The sequence below is a fragment of the Triticum dicoccoides genome, chromosome 4A (genome assembly GCF_002162155.2).
Source record: "Triticum dicoccoides isolate Atlit2015 ecotype Zavitan chromosome 4A, WEW_v2.0, whole genome shotgun sequence".
Classification (NCBI taxonomy): Eukaryota; Viridiplantae; Streptophyta; class Magnoliopsida; order Poales; family Poaceae; genus Triticum; species Triticum dicoccoides.
The window spans coordinates 637,731,426-637,757,826 of NC_041386.1; the positions used below are offsets into that span (position 1 = coordinate 637,731,426).

The 26,401-nt window shown below is 44.9% G+C and overlaps 1 protein-coding gene across 5 annotated transcripts in view; it reads right to left on the reverse strand.

Moving 5' to 3' along the window:
- Positions 1-517: 517 nt before the first annotated feature.
- Positions 518-26,401, reverse strand: part of LOC119289499 — a 27,089-nt gene continuing 1,205 nt past the window's right edge. For 2 of the 5 annotated variants that reach the window (XR_005141532.1, XR_005141533.1), the window contains exons 4-6: positions 25,745-25,830; positions 25,313-25,436; positions 23,494-23,557 (exon numbers count right to left, since the gene is read on the reverse strand). Coding sequence is in view for 3 of the 5 variants with exons in the window: in XM_037568806.1 (XP_037424703.1) it covers positions 655-711; positions 2,223-2,275; positions 25,313-25,436; positions 25,745-25,894 (384 nt within the window). In the remaining 2 variants the exon portion in view is untranslated. Of the gene's footprint in view, positions 712-1,482; positions 1,553-2,222; positions 2,276-23,493; positions 23,558-25,312; positions 25,437-25,744; positions 26,034-26,401 lie in introns of those variants that run through there. The other 3 variants (XM_037568808.1, XM_037568806.1, XM_037568807.1) reach the window with 3 other exon arrangements.

The following is a 26,401-nucleotide window of genomic DNA, read 5'->3' on the forward strand; positions in this document are numbered from 1 at the left end:
TCGAACTTTTTTTTCTCCACCATAGTTTCCGTCGCAAGCTCGTCCATAATCTGAAAAAATACTATCAAAATTGCATTGGATTCCTTTGTTCTGCGTGCAATCCGACATCCCATCTGTTACACGTCGTTGCTGTCCGCCCTGACGCGTACATCAGCGACATGTTGCATCAGACATCAGTTCCACTCATGTCTGTCCTCAAGCGCCAGTTTCTTGTTCGCATGGTGCTCCACTTTATAGCCACGTTGGTTTGCTTTGTATAGACAGCATCATCATAACTAGATCGCGCGAGAGTGCTGATCCCAACCGATAATAATAAAGTGAAGAAGAAACATTCAATTACCCCATGCATCCCATTGGTCCAGCACCGAAAGTCTAAAATTATGCTTAATCACTCAATATATCATCACATATATCCATTGTTGTAAGCCATGTATTTTTATACGTTTTAGCTCAAAACCAAACCAAACTGGTGAATAGGATAATATGATATTTCATCACAAAGCATAAAGACCCGATTCATACCATACGATCCAGTCATAATGATCGCCCATGACAATAAGTTCATTACAAAGGATAGAGTCTAATATACCAAAAGACCAGATTGATAGAGCAGTACACGAAACATATATGGTTCGGCTATGGCATAACATCAGACTACCTATATATATGGATAGAGAGTTTGGTCTGACTGCCTTGTCGCCCGGCTCCTCCCTGCGTTGTAAACACATGTTGATCGACAGTATGTGTTATACAAAGAATCCATAGTGTTCCATATGAAAATCATCACAGCAAGAATACAGTTCTTTTTCTAACCCTTACGCCTTATGAATAGTGTTAGTTATCTGGCAAATAAATAGCTCCTATTATTACTACTCGCATAGTGAACATGCTAAATAATCGTGTTAACAAATGACAATAGTTAAAAGTTGATAATGCAAAAGGAATGTGTTAACAAATGACAAAAGTTAAAAGTTGATAATGCAAAAGAAAACATGATTATAACACCTTTAGAATTAGTTTGGTAATGTTCACTGCAGCAAGACACAAAATTCATGTAGTTCTTGGTAGGCATAAGTTACCAGAGTCCGCAAACATGAGTAATCCAGTCAGCTAGCAATCAGCCAAATGTAGGGGCTGCCAACCAAATTTCTAACATAATCGTTTTACTAACAGGGAAGCGACAATATACTTTGCTGTATATCCAAATATGCTTTAGGAGTCATCAGAAAAATTCTTGTATAATATTTGTATCCCTCTTAACAACAAGGAACAATCTTGGTACACGACATCTATCTATTTATTATTCCAAGATACCAAGATACGGGAAGCATACTAAAAAGCAACATCCTTGCACCAAAACAGCGGGAATAGTTTCTCGTAACAATTCATAATATGCTTTGCAATTTCCCCTGCACAAACAAAAGAACTATCTGAGCTTGTGGGTAGCAGGAGAACTCCAAAACAAAATCAGACCTACAATCTAAGTGCAGGGTCCCAATATAGTAGCTATTGATCACCCCATCAACAAGGCGCCATGATGTTCATGAGTTTTCTTTAGCATGCATTCAGAAATCACTGTTAGATACAAGATCATCACCTAACATCAGCAATTAGCATGAGCTTTTGACCAATATGCAGCAGACTTAAACAAACAGATTATATAAAAGCAAAACTGACAGTCTGCTGAAGGTTTATACATCCAAGCAACAAATACAAGTAATAACACTCCAAAAGCTCTAGGATATTATTTGATATAAGACCATTTTTTCGCAGCAAATACATAACTTGAACCGATAAAAGAGGTAAATGTTTTAACATTATCACAGCACTGGGGCTATATTATTCCTTATTATGGAGTCGGAATCACTTGCCCATAAAAAGCCGTAAAGATTGATGTAATATTTTTCATCTAACATAAAAACCACCAATCCATCTTAGCAAGTAGTAATAACGGGAAGTCAACTCTTGTGAGAAAGTAACTACTCAGTCACTCTATTTAGACTACATTAGCAGTCACTTCCAAAATTTCAGGAAAAATGTCACAGTCCAGAAAGTGCATCGAGTTTAACATGCCATTAAACTGAACTGAGGTAACAAGTTCACTTCCCAACCATTTTAGGCATCTCGGATTTACACACAATCTACACATTTGCTCATCACACAAATTAGGAGGCAACAATAATGATATACCCATCAAGTTCACTGCAATCTTTTTATCCTACCTGAGATGTAGCCTGCAGGTGGACGTTGGATTCAAGGTTGCCTGGCCCCAGAACTGAAACAGTAGCAGGCAATTATGAGAGTTATTAACAAGAAAATAAATATGCATTGGTGGTTAAAGAAAATGTCGCGACAGATGGCCAGAGATAACAGTTACTACTATTGTTCAAATAACTTACAGTGGGACAATGCACAAGCTTGAATGTTCACAAGAAATAAATAATTGTTGGAAATATGCCCTAGAGGCAATAATAAATTGATTATTATTATATTTCCTTGTTCATGATAATCATTTATTATCCATGCTAGAATTGTATTGATAGGAAATTCAGATACATGTGTGGATACATAGACAACACCATGTCCCTAGTAAGCCTCTAGTTGACTAGCTCATTGATCAATAGATGGTTACGGTTTCCTGACCATGGACATTGGATGTCGTTGATAACGGGATCACATCTTTAGGAGAATGATATGATGGACAAGACCCAATCCTAAGCATAGCACTAGATCGTGTAGTTCGTATGCTAAAGCTTTTCTAATGTCAAGTATCATTTCCTTAGACCATGAGATTGTGCAACTCCCGGATACCGTAGGAGTGCTTTGGGTGTGCCAAACGTCACAACGTAACTGGGTGGCTATAAAGGTACACTACGGGTATCTCCGAAAGTGCCTGTTGGGTTGGCACGAATCGAGACTGGGATTTGTCACTCCGTGTGACGGAGAGGTATCTCTGGGCCCACTCGGTAGGACATCATCATAATGTGCACAATGTGACCAAGGAGTTGATCACGGGATGATGTGTTACGGAACGAGTAAAGAGACTTGCCGGTAACGAGATTGAACAAGGTATCGGGATACCGACGATCGAATCTCGGGCAAGTATCGTACCGATAGACAAAGGGAATTGTATACGGGATTGATTAAGTCCTTGACATCGTGGTTCATCCGATGAGATCATCGTGGAACATGTGGGAGCCAACATGGGTATCCAGATCCCGCTATTGATTATTGACCGGAGAACGTCTCGGTCATGTCTGCATGTCTCCCGAACCCGTAGGGTCTACACACTTAAGGTTCGATGACGCTAGGGTTATAAAGGAAGTTTGTATGTGGTTACCGAATGTTATTCGGAGTCCCGGATTAGATCCCGGACGTCACGAGGAGTTCCGGAATGGTCCGGAGGTAAAGATTTATATATGGGAAGTCCTGTTTTGGTCACCGGACAAGTTTCGGGGTCACCGGTATTGTACCGGGACCACTGGAAGGGTCCCGGGGGTCCACCGGGTGGGGCCACCTGCCCCGGAGGGCCACATGGGCTGTAAGGGGGTGCGCCTTGGCCTATATGGGACAAGGGCACCAGCCCCAAGAGGCCCATGCGCCAAGGGATAAGGAAAGGAGGAGTCCTAAAAGGGGAAGGCACCTCCTAGGTGCCTTGGGGAGGAGGGATTCCTCCCCTTGGCCGCACCCCCTAGGAGATTAGATCTCCTAGGGCCGGAGCCCCCCCCTTGGCCCTCCTATATATAGTGGGGAGATGGAGGAATTCTTACCATTGCCTTTGGTGCATCCCTCCCCTCTCCCAAGTCCTTCTCCTCTCCCGTGGTGCTTGGCGAAGCCCTGCAGGATTGCCACGCTCCTCCACCACCACCACGCCGTTGTGCTGCTGCTGGATGGAGTCTTCCTCAACCTCTCCCTCTCTCCTTGCTGGATCAAGGCATGGGAGACATCACCGGGCTGTACATGTGTTGAACGCGGAGGTGCCGTGCGTTCGGCACTTGGTCATCGGTGATTTAGATCACGACGAGTACGACTCCATCAACCCCGTTCACTTGAACGCTTCCGCTTAGTGATCTACAAGGGTATGTAGATGCACTCTCCTTCCCCTCGTTGCTAGTTTCTCCATAGATAGATCTTGGTGACACGTAGGAAAATTTTGAATTTCTGCTACGTTACCCAACAGTGGCGTCATGAGCTAGGTCTATTGCGTAGATTCTATGCACGAGTAGAACACGAAGTAGGTGTGGGTGTTGATTTTGTTCAATATGCTTGCCGTTACTAGTCTTATCTTGATTCGGCGGCATCGTGGGATGAAGCGGCCCGGACCAACCTTACATGTACGCTTACACGAGACCGGTTCCACCGACAAACATGCACTAGTTGCATAAGGTGGCTGGCGGGTGTCTGTCTCTCCCACTTTAGTCGGATCAGATTCGATGAACAGGGTCCTTATGAAGGGTAAATAGCAATTGGCATATCACGTTGTGGTCTTTGCGTAGGTAAGAAAAGTTCTTGCTAGAAACCCATAGCAGCCACGTAAAACATGCAAACAACAATTAGAGGACGTCTAACTTGTTTTTGCAGGGTATGCTATGTGATGTGATATGGCCAAAGGATGTGATGAATGATATATGTGATGTATGAGATGATCATGATCTTGTAATAGGAATCACGACTTGCATGTCGATGAGTATGACAACCGGCAGGAGCCATAGGAGTTGTCTTAATTTATTTATGACCTGCGTGTCAACATAAACGTCATGTAATTACTTTACTTTATTGCTAACCGTTAGCTGTAGTAGTAGAAGTAATAGTTGACGAGACAACTTCAAGAAGACACGATGATGGAGATCATGATGATGGAGATCATGGTGTCATGCCGGTGACGATGATGATCATGGAGCCCCGAAGATGGTGATCAAAAGGAGCAATATTGTCACATCCCTAGCTGCTGGTAGTGCTCTAGGCTAGCTTCATGTGTGCATCATGTCTATATTTTCGAAACTTGAACTGAGGAATTTTGGAAGCCTCAAAAACTTAAATAAAAGAAGGGAAAAGAACCCTGGAAAATGCATTCAATGTTTTCAAAATGGCCTTAAATAATGTTGGTTATATTTTGGCAAGGGTTTTGCACCAAACCAAAAATAATGAACATTTTTGAGGAATATTTTGAGCACTGAATTTAAATCATTACTTTATTTGCATTTGGAACTATATTCATAACTTATATAGAATATATTTCCAAATACCCTGAAACATTTTTATGTGCTTTTGGAAAAGTCCATTAAGCAGCATAAATATTCTCAGAGGAGTTTTTTGGCATTGTTTGAATTATTTTTAATTCAAAACAGTGGCAAAAGAATTAAATAAAAGAAAAACAGAACATAATTAAATAAAACAGAGCAGAAAGCCTACCTGGCCTTACCCGTGCAGCCCACCAGAGCCGGCCCAGCTCCTGTGCTGGTCCAGCACTGTGCGGCCCAGCCCACCTCCTCCTCCCTGTCGCCTTCCTCCTCGCGCCAGTAGGCAGAGGAGGGACTCGGCGCACGCGCCCGAGCTCGCCACGCCACCACCCTGCTCGTCTGCTTCGCCTGAGGCCACCACGACGCCTCGCGCCTTCTCCTCGGCGCCGCCTCGACCCCTGGAACCCTCCCGCTCACTCCCTCGTCCCCATCTCTCCTCTGTTCCCTCTCTCTCGCCCGGACCGAACGGAGCCGCCGCCACCGACAAGCTTCCTCGCGGCCACCGCCACCCCCTCTCCTCCCCGACGCGCTCCTGAGCTCCGCAGTGCCTCCCTCGACCTCCCCGTCGGCTCACGCGACCGGAGAAGCCCCGAAGCGCCGTCCCGACGTTTTCCCCCTCCTCGGCCACCGAGGACCGCCGCTGTTGATTCGCCGCCTCCGACGCCTCCCCGAGCTCCCCGAGGCCACCGTCGCAACCCCTGTGAGCTCCGCCACCGTTTCCCCCTCTTTCCCTCTTTGTTTGATTGCCGTAGCCATCGCCCCCTTGATGACCGAAACCCGCCGCCGCCTGTGATCGCCGCCGACGTGCCTCCGGCCACCTAGTGGCCCGGCTGTCGTGCTCAGCTTCCTTCCCGCGCTGCCTAGAACACGTAGGTGCCTCGCACGAGCCTCCCCAGCCACCGTAGCATCGACCCCGAGCTCGCCCGAGCTCCGGCGACCGCCACGGTCGATGCCGGTGACGACTCCGGCCATCTTAGGCCCAGCCGCTGCCACTACTCGACGCGGACGAGTGCCTGCGTCACGTAGACGCCCTCCGCCGGCCATTTGGTCGCCGGAGGAGGGAAACCGCACCCATCCGCCGTCTCTGGCTCCGCCGGCGACGAGCCGCGGGTCAACTCCGGCGAGTTGACCCAGGTTTGACCTTCCCCGTGTGTCACTGACGTGTGGGCCACCCTCTGACATTTTAGTTAGTATTAGTTTAACACTAATTAACCTAGGTTAGTTAGCTGATTAGTCGCTGACCAGTGGGCCCCGGCCCCACAAACAGTTTAGTTAGAATTAACTTAAGGCTAATTAACTTGGTTAATTAGTTGTGTCACTGACCAGTGGACCCCACTGGTCAGGTTTGACCTGAACCTGCCCTGTTGACCTGATGACGTCAAGGTGATGTCATGCTGACGCATTAAATGATTTTCTGGATTTAAAATAAATCAGAAAATTCCAGAAAATTGTATAAACTTCAATAAATCATAGAAAATTAACCGTAACTCCAAATTAAATAATTTATATATGAAAAATTATCAGAAAAATCCAAGGAATCCATCTGTACCATTTTCATGCATGTTAGAACAACTTATAGCTGCTGTTTAGCACAAATCAACTAAAGGGCATTTAAATAATCACATATGGAGTTTGAATTTGAATCTTGTATTCAAACCAACTTCATTTAATCTGGTTCTAGTTGCATTAGCACAAAACACAGCATATTGCCATGTCACATTCATGCATCATATTGTGCATTGCATTTGATTGTGTTTTCCTCAGTTGCCGGTGATTGCCCCCTTTCGATAGACGTGATACCAATGATGTGATCGTTGACACTGATGAAGACTCAATGTTATCTTCAGAAGTGCCAGGCAAGCAAAACCCCCTTGTTCATTCCGATAAAATCCCACTCTCTCGCTCCTGCTCTCTTTTACTGCATTAGGACAACAACGACATATTTGTTACTTGATGCGGTAGCTGAACCCCTTTATCCTTTGCATGACCTGTCATTGCCACAGTAAATAGATGAAACCCACTAGCATGAGTAGGAGTTGTTTGAGCCCTGTTGTGCCTACTCATTCATGTTTGTTTGTCATGCCTGCTACTGCTTAGAGTTGAGTCAGGTCTGATTCATCGGGGATGAATCAGAGGCGTGTGAACATGTCCTACTGTGTGTGAGCTAAGTGTGTGAACACGATTAGGTAAAGGTAGCAGTGAGAGGCCATGTAGGAGGACATGGTGGGTTGTCTCATTGCAGCCGCCCTCAGGAACTGAGTTCTGTGTTTGTGATCCATGATTCAGCTACTACCATACATTGGGCCCTGAAATATGACCCCGCTCGACTTCTTATTCACCCTCGTCCTCTGTCCAGGAGTTGCAAGTAGTTTCTGGTGTTTGTAGTATGCTGGAGGCCGTGGACAGCGCTGACCGTAGGGGTGGGCTGTGATGCGGTAGGCACGTGGCCGGGTATACCGGGCGCCCGTTTGGTGTCACGGAACCCTGTTCACATCGTTTGGGGCTGTGAGCGAAACTCCGGCCGGATCTCCTCATGGATGGAACCCGAATAGGCGATAAACCTGGACTAGAGACTTGAGTGTTTAGGTAGGTCGTGGTCTACACCCACGTCGGCTTTCGCTTGAAGTCTGCCGAGCACATGTCGTGTGCAGACGCTAAGTGGTGGAAACATGTATGAAGCAGTACACCCCTGCAGGGTTAACATCATCTATTCGAATAGCCGTGTCCGCGGAAAAGGACTTCTGGGTTGCTTATATCAGTTCATAGACAAGTGAAAGTGGATACTCTAAAATACGCAAGATAAGCGTGAGTGCTATGGATGGCGTTCTCGTAGGGAGACGGGAGCGGATCCATAGTGGTGTATTGATATGGTGAATATGTGGACTCGTGTGCGCCACCTCAAAAGAGTCGCTTGCAGTCGTAGTTTAGGATAGCCACCGAGTCAAAGCTGGCTTGCTACAGTTAAACCCCACCATCCCTTTGCTGATAATGATGCATATGTAGATAGATCTGATGTAAGTCTTGCTGGGTACATTTGTACTCACGTTTGCCTATTTTATGTTTTTGCAGAGAGACTTCGGTCTCGCTAGTAGTTCCACGTGGACTTCGACGTTTAGCTTGTTACCTCAGCCACGATCTTGAGCCCTCGGCAGGATTGGTAGATAGTCAGGCTTTTCAGCCTTTTTCATTTATAGATGTCTGTACTCAGACATGATAGCTTCCGCTTGTGCTTTGACTTGTATGCTCTGAGTGTTGGGTCATGAGACCCATGTTTGTAATATCTCGCTCCTCGGAGCCTATTGAATAAATTACTTGAGTCGTAGAGTCATGTTGTGATGCCATGTTGTGTTTGCACATATCGAGCATATTGTGTGTATGTTATTGAAATGCTTGGTATGTGTGGGATCTGACTATCTAGTTGTTTATCTTTAGTAGCCTCTCTTATCGGGAAATGTCTCCTAGTGTTTCCACCGAGCCATGGTAGCTTGCTACTGCTCCGGAACACTTAGGCTGGCCGGCATGTGTCCTTCTTCGTTCCTGTGTCTGTCCCTTCGGGGAAATGTCACGCGATGAATACCGAAGTCCTGTTAGCCCGCTGCAGCCCGGTTCACCGGAGTCCTGCTAGCCCAGTGCTACAGCCTGGGTTCACCCGCTGATGACCGACACGTTCGATGCTGGGTCATGGATGCCTGTCCCTGTAAGTTTGTGCCACTTCGGGTTTACGACTAGCCATGTCAGCCCGGGCTCCTTATCATATAGATGCTAGCGACACTTTCATATGCGTGTGCCAAAAGGCGCAAACGGTCCCGGGCAAAGGTAAGGCGACACCCGTGGGAATACCGTGCGTGAGGCCGCAAAGTGATATGAGGTGTTACATGCTAGATCAATGTGGCATTGAGTCGGGGTCCTGACAGCGTTGGTATCAGAGCCTGACTGCCTGTAGGATTACCAAGCCAAACTGGTCGAAGTTGAGTCTAGAAATGCTTTAGTTATATGTAAGGGAATTGATTGTGGGATGGGACGTAAGGCTCTTTTTACTCCTTATACCTTATGCCTTCTGATCTGAGTCATCCTATCTTTCCTACGGGGATTAAGAACTAGGCTATCTCTTCTTTCTATCAGGATCACGTGTTACTGATCCGTAGACTTATAAGATTGTTGGATTTAAGCTTGAGTTCAGTTTCTACTACTTCCGTACGTTAATTATTGATCTCGAGACCTTGATATTGTGCTTCTGAGTGGTTATGCCACCATCTTTGTGAATGTCTCAAATCTTTTCTGAGCATTTACAGCCGTTATGCTGTCCGAGTCATCCCAGGTTTCTAAGTAGTCTGATGCATTTGCAAATCCTTTCTTCCCGTTTCAATGTTCCCATGGGCCAGATTAACCACACTAATTAGTGAGTTGAGGTACTTTATTGCCTCGACATATATGTTGGAATAATTATTATGACCCTAGGTGTCTCAGGGGATCATCTAGTGGTCTAGCCATGATTTGTGTCCTAGTGTGAAGATTCTGGCCATCATTCTCGTAAGCATCCCGTAATGCCACTTAGTTAGTAGGCATTTCACTTCTGGGTTTTCGACCCGAGATTCACTCTACCTACTTCATGTTGATAGTAATTGCTAGTGCCTTTAGGATATTAGTAACCTTTGCGATAGTCCTTGAAGTCCGTGGTATCTTCTTCTTCCAAATACCATGAACTACTTATGGCAGAAGTTCCTCGTTGAACTGAAATATCACAACAGGATTATTCTTGAGGAGTTCTCCATTCATAAATCGTGACTCTGCCAGTTCTACCTTTCTGCATGGGTTATCCGGAAGAAATATGTTGAACTTGGTTCGACATACTAATCTATGCATCCACAACTCAGAAAATTATATGTTCCTTTGAGTTGTTCTCTTTAGTTGCATTCTGACCCTCGTCTATCAATTGATAGTCAAGAGTATGCGTGCGTTCGTTTATCGATGCCTATTACTCTTGTGGTCCGTCAAGCCATTCTATCGCAGAATGACTAGGAGAAACAAACTCCAGTACCTCATCCATATCTAGGATTGGGTCAAAGTAGTTGTATTCCGCAGATCAAATGCCAATACAGCTTTTGGTTTTGTTCTACCTTGGAGTATTACCCCCTTTATGTCAGAATTGTCATGAGAACTGCACCAACTCTCATGAATTTTGACGTAGTGATACTTCTCACCATCATTAGTCATTCCTCGGCCCTCGTGTTGATGCAACCGGAATACCGACAAATGAATTGTGATGTGTGAAATCAATACTCCCAGCAACCTCGTTGCTTGGTAGTTAAAGGATAATAATTTCATTCTTAGCATGTTGGTTTTTGAATCATCCTTCTAAGACTGATCGTGCTACCTAGTCCTTATTTCGGTGCACCCTTCGATTGATGAGTTAGGATCTTGTCAAGTCCTCACTCATTTGATCATATCGTCTTGCCCTCAAAAGCGAGATTGTTCTCGAGCTTAGTAACATACCGGTGGTTCATGATTTTCTGAATATCTTCTCGGAAGTATCACCAGGTTGTCACCTGACCGCTATGTTGAGCTCGTGATCAAGTTGGTTTCTTGTGAACCACCTTCTCTCCAAGAATCGGTGTTAGATATCCCTGAGCTAGTTGGTTAAGCTAAACGACAACTTGGAGGGTTGGAAGATAAAAGCTTGCCTGACTTAGTTCGTTCCAAAGGGATATTCTTGTGTAGTGTGGTTGAAGAAAGATGATGTCTTCATCGATTGGTCCCTGTGATCAGTTGCTGGACCTATTGTCTTATCAATCCTTTGATTTGAGTGTGGGCTATCGTCAAATCAAATCAGTACCAATGATGCTCGTAATGTTGTCTTATTCGTGGTTGATCCCTCAAGCATACACCATTACATCTTTGGCCTGACCAATGCTATCACCGTGTTCACTTAACTATGGAATTCCTTTTAAAAGGAAACCTAGATGAATTGTTGTTGAGCCCATTGACAACATCCTTATCTCCTCCATGATCTTGTTGGACAACAAGTTAGTGTTGGAAACTTCTGAAAGCATTTCTTCATGCTAACTCATGAAGTATGTGTTTGATGAAAGGAGTGACTTCCTCTTATACATGTGCATTTGGTGAAAGATGCCGCTGTGGATTTGAGAAAGTTAGTTTTGCTTCCTCTGGAATCATCCCAAGTCAGTCATGCATACGTGCGAAGTATTCTGTGGTCTGGAGACTTGCAACCTTCATTCCATATGTGTTCTGAGCACACCAAGCCACTGATTGATTTGTTCAAGGAGAAGAAGTTCCTTCTTAAGAGCATGCCTTATGCAAGGATTTTGATATCCTCGTTGATGGTTCCCCACCTGAACTCGGTAGTGTTTTATTATAAGACTACCACGTGGTCATGTTTGTCTGGGATAGCGTGTTCACATGTTTATAGCAGAACCAGCTCATGTTTTGGAGCTTACTATCGTAGTTCATTCCCGAGAATCTCGCAGTGTTGTCTCGTCGAATTGTGTTGCAAACTTTCATTTGTCTTCCTAGACTCGATGAGCCTGGAATATCCTGACCACCAACCAGATCTGAATCTCAGGCAGATATGATGGTTTGGAACATTTCCCAAGAACTATAATATCATTCCCTCGAAAACCGGTAAAGTGGATGTCGTGGCCAACACACCCAGCCGGAAGACCTGTTATTATAATATCTTGATTGAGGAAGTTGGCCACCTCCCCATAGGGATTTCGTAGGATTTACTCCCTAGTTGCCCCTATGGATTTTGAGATCCCGAAGTCCGACCTTTTTACTTGATGTTCTAGATATCAAACCATATCTATGAATGGGTTACACTAGCACATCAAGGAGAACATTAGAAGCGGAGTGCTAAATATCTCTCGGTCGATCATCCAGATTTTATTCCCTTGGCCCCGCTAAGATGAAATCTGAGAAGTGTTATCTTCCTTTGCATCTGCATCATCCATCATCATTCATCATGGTAGTAAGTTGTGTTGCCAGGATCCTTGACACGGATATTGGTAAAACCTTGATGAATGTGGAAATGCTCAAGTTCTTGAGAGCACGCACAAGCGCTACGTGTTATCATCGGCTCTAACTGGGATTCCTCTCAGTTTCCTCGGCAATGCTATGACCTTTTCAAACAGTGAGTCCACTCTCTATTGTTGGGTTCTTCCCCAGTTACCAGAATCATTCCCATCATTTGCATTTTGTTCCCAGTTTGCACCGCCAATGTGCCATTCTACCATGGGTCTCTTCCATTTCTGGTGATAAGCAAATTCATCCATTGCGTTGTCTTCAACAAGGTAATCCACATCATCCAAGTCCGAGTATGCCATTCTACCGACCCCCTCCAAACGATCGCTCGAGAATTGTCTTAGGCTGGTTTAAAGAGTTTCAATGATCTCTGAATCAAAAGTAATTCTTTTTGCCACCTAAGGTAATAATCTACGAATCACCCTCCTCCAGGATGTTTCGTCGTGGTATCATGGCAACTCAACTCCTCGCTACGTTGACAATCGTTTACCACCTTCTTAGGTGCGGAATTGTTGTCTACCTAGTGAACCTTCGTCATCCGTTTCTTTCCACCCCTCTTGATGTGTATCTCGTGTCTCAACCCGAGAGATGGTCCTATGTCTCATTCCGTGAGTTGTTCGATCTTCGAGAAGATCGACCCCTCTAGAGTCTCCTTCTTCCCTCCATGTCATGTTGACAGGATTTCTCAGAGCAAGACTTCAAGACGATGATGGTGATCGAATCAACGTTCCTATGAAGTGCAACCTGGATCGTGAAGATTGTACTAGTTTGCGTTTCCCCTTCACCCTACCCTACGCTTGAATCTCGGGACGAGATTTTTGTTTAGTGGGGGTGAGTTGTCACATCCCTAGCTGCTGGTAGTGCTCTAGGCTAGCTTCATGAGTGCATCATGTCTATATTTTCGAAACTTGAACTGAGGAATTTTGGAAGCCTCAAAAACTTAAATAAAAGAAGGGCAAAGAACCCTGGAAAATGCATTCAATGTTTTCAAAATGGCCTTAAATAATGTTGGTTATATTTTGGCAAGGGTTTTGCACCAAACCAAAAATAATGAACATTTTTGAGGAATATTTTGATCACTGAATTTAAATCATTACTTTATTTGCATTTGGAACTATATTCATAACTTATATAGAATATATTTCCAAATACCCTGAAACATTTTTATGTGCTTTTGGAAAAGTCCATTAAGCAGCATAAATATTCTCAGAGGAGTTTTTTTGGCATTGTTTGAATTATTTTTAATTCAAAACAGTGGCAAAAGAATTAAATAAAAGAAAAACAGAACAGAATTAAATAAAACAGAGAAGAAAGCCTACCTGGCCTTACCCGTGCAGCCCACCAGAGCCGGCCCAGCTCCTGTGCTGGTCCAGCACTGTGCGGCCCAGCCCACCTCCTCCTCCCTGTCGCCTTCCTCCTCGCGCCAGTAGGCAGAGGAGGGACTCGGCGCACGCGCCCGAGCTCGCCACGCCACCACCCTGCTCGTCTGCTTCGCCTGAGGCCACCACGACGCCTCGCGCCTTCTCCTCGGCGCCGCCTCGACCCCTGGAACCCTCCCGCTCACTCCCTCGTCCCCATCTCTCCTCTGTTCCCTCTCTCTCGCCCGGACCGAACGGAGCCGCCGCCACCGACAAGCTTCCTCGCGGCCACCGCCACCCCCTCTCCTCCCCGACGCGCTCCTGAGCTCCGCAGTGCCTCCCTCGACCTCCCCGTCGGCTCACGCGACCGGAGAAGCCCCGAAGCGCCGTCCCGACGTTTTCCCCCTCCTCGGCCACCGAGGACCGCCGCTGTCGATTCGCCGCCTCCGACGCCTCCCCGAGCTCCCCGAGGCCACCGTCGCAACCCCTGTGAGCTCCGCCACCGTTTCCCCCTCTTTCCCTCTTCGTTTGATTGCCGTAGCCGTCGCCCCCTTGATGACCGAAACCCGCTGCCGCCTGTGATCGCCGCCGACGTGCCTCCGGCCACCTAGTGGCCCGGCTGTCGTGCTCAGCTTCCTCCCCGCGCTGCCTAGAACAGGTAGGTGCCTCGCACGAGCCTCCCCAGCCACCGTAGCGTCGACCCCGAGCTCGCCCGAGCTCCGGCGACCGCCACGGTCGATGCCGGTGACGACTCCGGCCATCTTAGGCCTAGCCGCTGCCACTACTCGACGCGGACGAGTGCCTGCGTCACGTAGACGCCCTCCGCCGGCCATTTGGTCGCCGGAGGAGGGAAACCGCACCCCTCCGCCGTCTCTGGCTCCGCCGGCGACGAGCCGCGGGTCAACTCCGGCGAGTTGACCCAGGTTTGACCTTCCCCGTGTGTCACTGACGTGTGGGCCACCCCCCTGACATTTTAGTTAGTATTAGTTTAACACTAATTAACCTAGGTTAGTTAGCTGATTAGTCGCTGACCAGTGGGCCCCGGCCCCACAAACAGTTTAGTTAGAATTAACTTAAGGCTAATTAACTTGGTTAATTAGTTGTGTCACTGACCAGTGGACCCCACTGGTCAGGTTTGACCTGAACCTGCCCTGTTGACCTGATGACGTCAAGGTGATGTCATGCTGACGCATTAAATGATTTTCTGAATTTAAAATAAATCAGAAAATTCCAGAAAATTGTATAAACTTCAATAAATCATAGAAAATTAACCGTAACTCCAAATTAAATAATTTATATATGAAAAATTATCAGAAAAATCCAAGGAATCCATCTGTACCATTTTCATGCATGTTAGAACAACTTATAGCTGCTGTTTAGCACAAATCAATTAAAGGGCATTGAAATAATCACATATGGAGTTTGAATTTGAATCTTGTATTCAAACCAACTTCATTTAATCTGGTTCTAGTTGCATTAGCACAAAACACAGCATATTGCCATGTCACATTCATGCATCATATTGTGCATTGCATTTGATTGTGTTTTCCTCAGTTGCCGGTGATTGCCCCCTTTCGATAGACGTGATACCGATGATGTGATCGTTGACACTGATGAAGACTCAATGTTATCTTCAGAAGTGCCAGGCAAGCAAAATCCCCTTGTTCATTCCGATAAAATCCCACTCTCTCGCTCCTGCTCTCTTTTACTGCATTAGGACAACAACGACATATTTGTTACTTGCTGCGGTAGCTGAACCCCTTTATCCTTTGCATGACCTGTCATTGCCACAGTAAATAGATGAAACCCACTAGCATGAGTAGGAGTTGTTTGAGCCCTGTTGTGCCTACTCATTCATGTTTGTTTGTCATGCCTGCTACTGCTTAGAGTTGAGTCAGGTCTGATTCATCGGGGATGAATCAGAGGCGTGTGAACATGTCCTACTGTGTGTGAGCTAAGTGTGTGAACACGATTTGGTAAAGGTAGCAGTGAGAGGCCATGTAGGAGTACATGGTGGGTTGTCTCATTGCAGCCGTCCTCAGGAACTGAGTTCTGTGTTTGTGATCCATGATTCAGCTACTACCATACATTGGGCCCTGAAATATGACCCCGCTCGACTTCTTATTCACCCTCGTCCTCTGTCCAGGAGTTGCAAGTAGTTTCTGGTGTTTGTAGTATGCTGGAGGCCGTGGACAGCGCTGACCGTAGGGGTGGGCTGTGATGCGGTAGGCACGTGGCCGGGTATACCGGGCGCCCGTTTGGTGTCACGGAACCCTGTTCACATCGTTTGGGGCTGTGAGCGAAACTCCGGCCGGATCTCCTCATGGATGGAACCCGAATAGGCGATAAACCTGGACTAGAGACTTGAGTGTTTAGGTAGGTTGTGGTCTACACCCACGTCGGCTTTCGCTTGAAGTCTGCCGAGCACATGTCGTGTGCAGACGCTAAGTGGTGGAAACATGTATGAAGCAGTACACCCCTGCAGGGTTAACATCATCTATTCGAATAGCCGTGTCCGCGGGAAAGGACTTCTGGGTTGCTTATATCAGTTCATAGACAAGTGAAAGTGGATACTCTAAAATACGCAAGATAAGCGTGAGTGCTATGGATGGCGTTCTCGTAGGGAGACGGGAGCGGATCCATAGTGGTGTATTGATATGGTGAATATGTGGACTCGTGTGCGCCACCTCAAAAGAGTCGCTTGCAGTCGTAGTTTAGGATAGCCACCGAGTCAAAGCTGGCTTGCTGCAGTTAAACCCCACCATCCCTTTGCTGATAATGATGCATATGTAGATAGATCTGATGTAAGTCTTGCTGGGTACATTTGTACTCACGTTTTCCTATTTTATGTTTTTGCAGAGAGACTTCGGTCTCGCTAGTAGTTCCACGTGGACTTCGAAGTTTAGCTTGTTACCTCAGCTACGATCTTGAGCCCTCGGCAGGATTGGTAGATAGTCAGGCTTTTCAGCCTTTTTCATTTATAGATGTCTGTACTCAGACATGATAGCTTCCGCTTGTGCTTTGACTTGTATGCTCTGAGTGTTGGGTCATGAGACCCATGTTTGTAATATCTCGCTCCTCGGAGCCTATTGAATAAATTACTTGAGTCGTAGAGTCATGTTGTGATGCCATGTTGTGTTTGCACATATCGAGCATATTGTGTGTATGTTATTGAAATGCTTGGTATGTGTGGGATCTGACTATCTAGTAGTTTATCTTTAGTAGCCTCTCTTATCGGGAAATGTCTCCTAGTGTTTCCACCGAGCCATGGTAGCTTGCTACTGCTCCGGAACACTTAGGCTGGCCGGCATGTGTCCTTCTTCGTTCCTGTGTCTGTCCCTTCGGAGAAATGTCACGCGATGAATACCGGAGTCCTATTAGCCCGCTGCAGCCCGGTTCACCGGAGTCCTGCTAGCCCAGTGCTACAGCCTGGGTTCACCCGCTGATGACCGACACGTTCGATGCTGGGTCATGGATGCCTGTTCCTGTAAGTTTGTGCCACTTTGGGTTTACGACTAGCCATGTTAGCCCGGGCTCCTTATCATATAGATGCTAGCGACACTGTCATATACGTGTGCCAAAAGGCGCAAACGGTCCCGGGCAAAGGTAAGGCGACACCCGTGGGAATACCGTGCGTGAGGCCGCAAAGTGATATGAGGTGTTACATGCTAGATCAATGTGGCATTGAGTCGGGGTCCTGACAAATATGATATTGGCCATATCATGTCACTATTTGATTGCATGTGATGTTTATCATGTTTATGCATCTTGTTTGCTTAGAACAACGGTAGTAAATAAGATGATCCCTCATTAAAATTTCAAGAAGGTGTTCCCCCTAACTGTGCACCGTTGCGACAGTTCGTTGTTTCAAAGCACCACATGATGATCAGGTGTTTGATTCCAACGTTCACATACAACGGGTGTAAGACAGATTTACACATGCAAACACTTAGGTTGACTTGACGAGCCTAGCATGTGTACAGACATGGCCTCGGAACACAGAAGACCGAAAGGTCGAGCATGAGTCGTATGGTAGATACGATCAGCATGAAGATGTTCACCGATGTTGACTAGTCCGTCTCACGTGATGATCAGACACGGCCTAGTTGACTCGGATCATGTAATCACTTAGATGATTAGAGGGATGTCTATCTGAGTGGGAGTTCATAAGATGAACTTAATTATCCTGAACATAATCAAAAGGATTTCGCAAATTATGTCGTAGCTCACGCTTCAGTTCTACTGTTTAGATATGTTCCTAGAGAAAATTTAGTTGAAAGTTGATAGTAGCAATTATGTGGACTAGGTCCGTAAACTGAGGATTGTCCTCATTGCTTCATAGAAGGTTGATGTCCTTAATGCATCGCTCAGTGTGCTGAACCTCGAACGTTGTCTGTGGATGTTGCGAACATCTGACATACATGTTTTGATAACTACGTGATAGTTCAGTTAAAACGGTTTAGAGTTGAGGCACCGAAGACGGTTTTGAAACGTCACGAAACATATGAGATGTTTCGAGGGCTGAAATTGGAATTTCAGGCTCGTGCCCACGTCAAGAGGTATAAGACCTCTGATGATTTTCTTAGCCTACAAACTAAGGAGAAAAGCTCAATTGTTGTGCTTGTGCTCAGATTGTCTGAGTACAACAATCATTTGAATCGAGTGGGAGTTGATCTTCCAGATAAGATAGTGATGTTTCTCCGAAGTCATTACCAGCAAGCTGCTAGAGCTTCGTGATGAACTATAATATATCAGGGACATATATGATGATCCTTGAGATATTCGCGATGTTTGACACCAAAGTAGAAATCAAGAAGGAGCATCAATTGTTGATGGTTGGTGAAACCACTAGTTTCAAGAAGGGCAAGGGCAAGAAAGGATACTTCATGAAACGGCAATTCAGCTGCTGCTCTAGTGAAGAAACCCAAGGTTGAACCCAAACCCGAGACTAAGTGCTTCTGTAATAAGGGGAACAACCACTGGAGCAGAATTACCCTAGATACTTGGTAGATAAGAAGGCTGGCAAGGTCGATAGAAGTATATTGGATATACATTGTGTTGATGTGTACTTTACTAGTACTCCTAGTAGCACCAGGGTATTAGATACCGGTTTGGTTGCTAAGTGTTAGTAACTCGAAATAAAAGCTATGGAATAAACGGAGACTAGCTAAAGGTGAGCTGACGATATGTGTTGGAAGTGTCTCCAATGTTGATATGATCAAGCATCGCACGCTCCCTCTGCCATCGAGACTGGTGTTAAACCTAAATAATTGTTATTTGGTGTTTGCGTTGAGCATAGACGTGATTGGATTATGTCTATCGCAATACGATTATTCATTTAAGGAGAATAATGGTTACTCTGTTTATTTGAATAATACCTTCAATGGTCTTGCACCTAAAATGAATGGTTTATTGAATCTCGATCGTAGTGATACACATGTTCATGCCAAAAGATATAAGATAGTAATGATAGTACCACCTATTTGTGGCACTGCCACTTAAGTCATATCGGTATAAAACGCATGAAGAAGCTCCATGTTGATGGATCTTTGGGCTCACTCGTTTTGAAAAGTTTGAGACATGTGAACCATGTCTATTGGTGTATATGCATGAAGAAACTCCATGCAAATGGACCGTTTGGACTCACTTGATCTTGAATCACTTGAGACATGCAAATCATACCACATGGGCGAGATGACTGAAAGCCTCGTTTTAGTAAGAAGGAACAAGATAGCAACTCGTTGGAAGTAACACATTTTGATGTGTGCAGTCCAATGAGTGCTGAGGCGTATAGTGGATATCGTTATGTTCTTCACAGATGATTTGAGTAGATGTTGAGTATATTTACTTGATGAATCACGAGTCTGAATTATTGAAAGGTTCAAGTAATTTCAGGGTGAAGTTGAAAGATCGTCGTGACAAGAGGATAAAATATCTATGATATGATCATAGAGATGAATATCTGAATTACGAGTTTGGCACAGAATTAAGACATTGTGGAAATCGTTTCACAACTAATACAGCCTGGAACACCATAGTGTGATGGTGTGTCCGTACATCATAACTGCACCCTATTGGATATGATGCATACCATGATGTCTCTTATCGAATTACCACAATACTTCATGGGTTAGGCATTAGAGACAACCACATTCACTTTAAATGGGGCACCACATAATTCCGATGAGATGACACCGTATGAACTATGGTTTAGAGAAACCTAAGCTGTCATTTCTTAAAAGTGTGGGGCTGCGACGCTTATGTGAAAAAGTTTTAGGCTGATAAGCTCGAACCCAAAGCGGATAAATGCATCTTCATAGGACACCCAAAACAGTTGGGTATACCTCCTGTCTCAGATCCGAAAGCAATAAGGGATTGTTTCTAGAATTGGGTCCTTTCTCGAGAAAAAGTTTCTCTCCAAGGAATTGAGTGGGAGGATGGTGGAGACTTGATGAGGTTATTGAACCGTCACTTCAACTAGTGTATAGCAGGGCACAAAGAGTTGTTCCTGTGGCACCTACACCAATTGAAGTGGAAGCTTATGATATTGATCATGAGACTTCGGATCAAGTCACTCCCAAACCTCGTAGGATGACAAGGATGCGTACTACTTCAGAGTGGTACGTAATCCTGTCTTGGAAGTCATGTTGCTAGACAACAATGAACCTATGAGCCATGGAGAAGCGATGGTGGGCCCGGATTCCGATAAATGGCTCGAGGCCATAAAATCCGAGAGAGGATCCATGTATGAAAACAAAGTGTAGACTTTGGCGGAACAGCTCGATGGTCGTAAGGCTGTTGAGTACAGATGGATACTAAAAGGAAGACGAACAATGATGGTAAGTATCACCATTAAGAAAGCTCGACTTGTCGTTAAGATGTTTTCCGACAAGTTCAAGGAGTTGACTACGGTGAGATTTTCTCACTCGTAGCGATGCTAAGAGTCTGTTGGAATTATATTAGCGATTACTGCGTTATTTATGAAATCTTGCAGATAGGATATCAAAACATTGTTTCCTCGACGATTTTTCTTGAGGAAAGGTTGTATGTGATACAACCGGAAGGTTTTGTCAATCCTGAAAGATGCTAATAAGTATGCAAAGCTCCAGCTATCCTTCTGAGGACTGGAGTAAGCATCTCGGAGTTGGAATGTATGCTTTGATGGGATGATCAAAGATTTTGGGTGTATACAAAGTTTGTGAGAAACTTGTATTTCCGAAGAAGTGAGTGGGAGCACTATAGAATTTCTGATGAGTATATGTTGTTGACATATTGTTGATCAGAAATGATGTAGAATTTCTGGAAAGCATATAGGGTTATTTGGAAAGTGTTTTCAATGGAAAGCCTGGATTAAGCTGCTTGAGCATTGAGCATCAAGATCTATAAGGATAGATCAAAACGCTTAATGGAACTTTCAAATGAGCACATACCTTGACATGATCTTGAAGGTGTTCAAGATGGATCAGTCAAAGAAGGAGTTCTTGCTTGAGTTGTAAGGTATGAAGTTAAGACTTAAAGCTCGACCATGGCAGAATAGAGAGAAAGGACGAAGGTCGTCCCCTATGCTTAAGACGTAGGCTCTACAGTATGCTATGCTGTGTACCGCACCTGAAGTGTGCCTTGCCATGAGTCAGTCAAGGGGTACAAGAGTGATCCAAGAATGGATCACAAGACAGCGGTCAAAGTTATCCTTAGTAACTAGTGGACTAAGGAATTTTCTCGATTATGGAGGTGGTAAAAGAGTTCGTTGTAAAGGGTTACGCCGATGCAAACTTTGACACTAATCCAGATTATTCTGAGTAGTAAACTGGATTCGTATAGTAGAACAGTTATTTGGAATAGCTCCAAATAGAACGTGGTAGCTGCATCTAGGAGATGACATAGAGATTTGTAAAGCACACACGGATCTGAAAGGTTCAGACCCGTTGACTATAACCTCTCTCACAAGCATAACATGATCAAACCCAGAACTCATCGAGTGTTAATCACATGGTAAATGTGAACTAGATTATTGACTTTAGTAAACTCTTTGGGTGTTAGTCACATGGGGATGTGACCTTGAGTGTTAATCACATATCGATGTGAACTAGATTATTGACTCTAGTGCAAGTGGGAGACTGTTGGAAATATGCCCTAGAGGCAATAATAAATTGATTGTTATTATATTTCCTTGTTCATGATAATCGTTTATTATCCATGCTAGAATTGTATTGATAGGAAACTCAGATACATGTGTGGATACATAGACAACACCATGTCCCTAGTAAGCCTCTAGTTGACTAGCTCATTGATCAATAGATGGTTACGGTTTCCTGACCATGGACATTGGATGTCGTTGATAACGGGATCACATCATTAGGAGAATGATGTGATGGACAAGACCCAATCCTAAGCATAGCACTAGATCGTGTAGTTCGTATGCTAAAGCTTTTCCAATGTCAAGTATCATTTCCTTAGACCATGAGATTGTGTAACTCCCGGATACCGTAGGAGTGCTTTGGGTGTGCCAAACGTCACAACGTAACTGGGTGGCTATAAAGGTACACTATGGGTATCTCCGAAAGTGCCTGTTGGGTTGGCACGAATCGAGACTGGGATTTGTCACTCCGTGTGACGGAGAGGTATCTCTGGGCCCACTCGGTAGGACATCATCATAATGTGCACAATGTGACCAAGGAGTTGATCAGGGGATGATGTGTTACGGAACGAGTAAAGAGACTTGCCGGTAACGAGATTGAACAAGGTATCGGGATACCGACGATCGAATCTCGGGCAAGCATCATACCGATAGACAAAGGGAATTGTATACGGGATTGATTAAGTCCTTGACATCGTGGTTCATCCGATGAGATCATCGTGGAACATGTGGGAGCCAACATGGGTATCCAGATCCCGCTATTGGTTATTGACCGGAGAACGTCTCGGTCATGTCTGCATGTCTCCCGAACCCGTAGGGTCTACACACTTAAGGTTCGATGACGCTAGGTTTATAAAGGAAGTTTGTATGTGGTTACCGAATGTTATTTGGAGTCCCGGATGAGATCCCGGACGTCAGAGGAGTTCCGGAATGGTCCGGAGGTAAAGATTTATATATGGGAAGTCCTGTTTTGGTCACTGGACAAGTTTCGGGGTCACCGGTATTGTACCGGGACCACCGGAAGGGTCCCGGGGGTCCACCGGGTGGGGCCACCTGCCCCGGGGGGCCACATGGGCTGTAAGGGGGTGCGTCTTGGCCTATATGGGCCAAGGGCACCAGCCCCAAGAGGCCCATGCGCCAAGGGATAAGGAAAGGAGGAGTCCTAAAAGGGGAAGGCACCTCCTAGGTGCCTTGGGGAGGAGGGATTCCTCCCCTTGGCCGCACCCCCTAGGAGATTAGATCTCCTAGGGCCGGCGCCCCCCCTTGGCCCTCCTATATATAGTGGGGAGATGGAGGACTTCTTACCATTGCCTTTGGTGCATCCCTCCCCTCTCCCAAGTCCTTCTCCTCTCCCGTGGTGCTTGGCGAAGCCCTGCAGGATTGCCACGCTCCTCCACCACCACCACGCCGTTGTGCTGCTGCTGGATGGAGTCTTCCTCAACCTCTCCCTCTCTCCTTGCTGGATCAAGGCATGGGAGTCGTCACCGGGCTGTACGTGTGTTGAACACGGAGGTGTCGTGCGTTCGACACTTGGTCATCGGTGATTTGGATCACGACGAGTACGACTCCATCAACCCCGTTCACTTGAACACTTCTGCTTAGCGATCTACAAGGGTATGTAGATGCACTCTCCTTCCCCTCGTTGCTAGTTTCTCCATAGATAGATCTTGGTGACACGTAGGAAAATTTTGAATTTCTGCTACGTTACCCAACAATAATATCTTGTTCTTCTTCCTCTGCACCGAACTCTCCTGCGAGATTATTCCTCCCCTCCTTCCTCAGATCTTCCACAATTGTATTTAGAAAATGCACGAGGACATCCTCAATTTCCCAAAGGATGTCGCCTACTGAGCAGTACATGTAGACAATTATGTCCAAGCTTATCAGGCTATAAACTATTATGCTCAACTGAAAAAGCAAATATTGAAATAATAGTTATTTCAAATTTCTTTTATGTGCCCTGCACAAGGTTTTATAAGTCTGTATAATTAATCCATATACAAATAAACATATATTTAGTATTTCTATATGGTTGAGATCTAGGACATTGTTTACCAAAACTTTGTTACTATGATATGTTCTTCAAATGTGCCAAACATATAAGTTTTTTCCCACTCCCTACGGTTGTAAGGTCATGTGTTAACTAAAGATCGACAATCAACACCAAATCTTTATGTCCATAAAATGCGGAAGGGACAACCTTTTTACTGATTAGTTTCAAAGTCAACTGACATGTATTGATGGTTTGTATGGAATATATATTTTAATTAAATTGTCTAGATAGATGTACACACCTCAAGAAAAATAGCAAGGAGAGACTATAATCATCTGGCCTGAGCATCAGTATAGGTGTTGGCTAAGACTTGTTACCATAAAACCTATATTCTGTGAGAACATCATCATAAAGAGAGGTGATATCGCGCCATCCATACTCGATATATTAATCATAGAATAGGCTTTCTCCAAAACACAAACGCGAGTATCTTGAGATAGTTTCTCAAGATATGAAGAATGCGAATGGATCACAGTACATATGTGCACACATTAATAGCATTAAGTGTCAATAGCCATAGAGAAAAGAAAGAAGGGAATTGTCCATCATGTGGGTGATCATAGTGACGGAGATATCGACAATGTGGGTGAGTGCCCTATAACCTCAGCCTTCCTGATGAGTATATCTAGGTGCATCCAAAATATACATGATTATTTGTGTTCTATGCTACATGGAAAGTGCATAGAGCTCATTTGCTTTGCCTCGTATGATTTTAAATTCTACATAATACTTCAATAGATGATAAACCTAAAGAATATGTTTTTGGTTATGTTAGTTGGAGGCTTTACTTAGAACACATTTGTCAAAACATGTTGTGTTTCAGCTTTAATAATAACTAAATCATTGCTTCATGAATTCAGCTAACTCTACCGCAAATACCAGTTAAATTTCTCTTGATACGGGGTAACTAATTGAGCCATAGAAAAACAAAACTTGGAATGTCAAAAGGACGTAGACAGAGTCTATACAGATATCACGACACAACAAGATATAAAATAGGATGTAATAGTGAGTATGCTTTATTTCTAGTAAAACTATCACAGAGAAAGAAAATTGTTGGACAAACAATCCTCTCTTTTTCATATGTGATTGGACAAACAACCATATGTTTTCATGTGTAACAAAAACACTAATTACAACTCAAATGTTAGAAATTCTAATCAAGGCCCCCTTCCATACACAAAGGAACAAAACCACCAACATTTCCATGCACAAAGGAACAATAATGTTAGGCCCTACCTGAATCCAGACAAGGAACAAAAAAGCATATATTTACACCCCATCAAAAAACAAGCATGGAAACAAACGAACTACAAAAATATAAAGCATAGAGAATAGTACATTTGGCCTTTACCAGAAAAGGAAAGCCTCATTGGCCAACCAGGGCAAGCAGAACATGGTGAGCCCCAAAACACAAATTGCCATGCAACCATACACCTACCTCTGGAAAATAAGATGCGTGGATAGGAGGAGAAGAGGGGTTGACCTGTAGATCCGTGAATGGAGACGCGGGAGGGTGCTGATAGACGGTGTGCAGGCCCAACCCCGGCTTGCCGCTCAGCCGGCGGAGACGACATTGAGCCCTCAATGCATCGACGGCTTTGTGTTTGCTGTATGGAGCCGCAGAAAAAAGGAGATCAGAACTGTGTATATATGGACATCTATGAGAGAGTGAACACTGGATGCAGAGGAGAAAATGGAACCAAATGGTGATCATTACTATTCAACTTGAAAGGAAGCGCAGTTTATATCCATGATTTCCCTCTTGTGAAGCAAGCATCAAACAGCACAGAAGCAATGAAATTGCACATTCAAATAGAACAATACATGACATGCTCTTGTGTCGAGAACAATTGCAAGTATTTTGTGCACATCACATCAAATTTGCAGGGGTAGCTCGAGAACGGGTGGGGCTCACCACGTGTGGGGGTAGCAGGAGGAATAGGCAGCGCAGCCTTGAGGGCCCGTCCACCTGCAGAAGCAGTTTGTCCTCATCGGAGCAACCTTCACATAAAACAAACGCAGGAATCAGAATAAGAGGAGATGAAGAAACAAAGAAGAGATTCATGCCCACCCAGAATAGTCAGAGATCCACCCAGAACAAAGACCATAATAAACTAAGAGCCTAATCAGGTTGTCATGGTTAAGAACATATATAGCAGAACAATTAATGATTGATCCTGCTAAATCAACAACCCAAAGCTGAAGCTTTTTTTGATACATGGCTGCTGGAAACATGCAAATACAATGAATTAGAGCATCTCCAGCCATTGGAGCCCCCAGGACAATCGCCGGGCCAAATATAGCATGTCCTGGGGGGCAAAACACCTTCGCCGAATGAAACGCAAGGATGGTTTCCCAGTCGTTGGTGCCCCCAGGACAGTCGCCAGGCAAAAAGTGAATGAGTGGACCAGAAAAAAATGATACATGGAGGAATATGATTGGCTGTTGCTTCCGCCAGCGCCCCCAGCAGCCCCCCAGCGTGTTGGGTGTGGCATGGGTTCGCCGGCACCTTTTTGAGGTCTTGGGGGGCATGGCTGGGCCTTTTTTTGCCATTTTTAGCTCACCTGCAGAA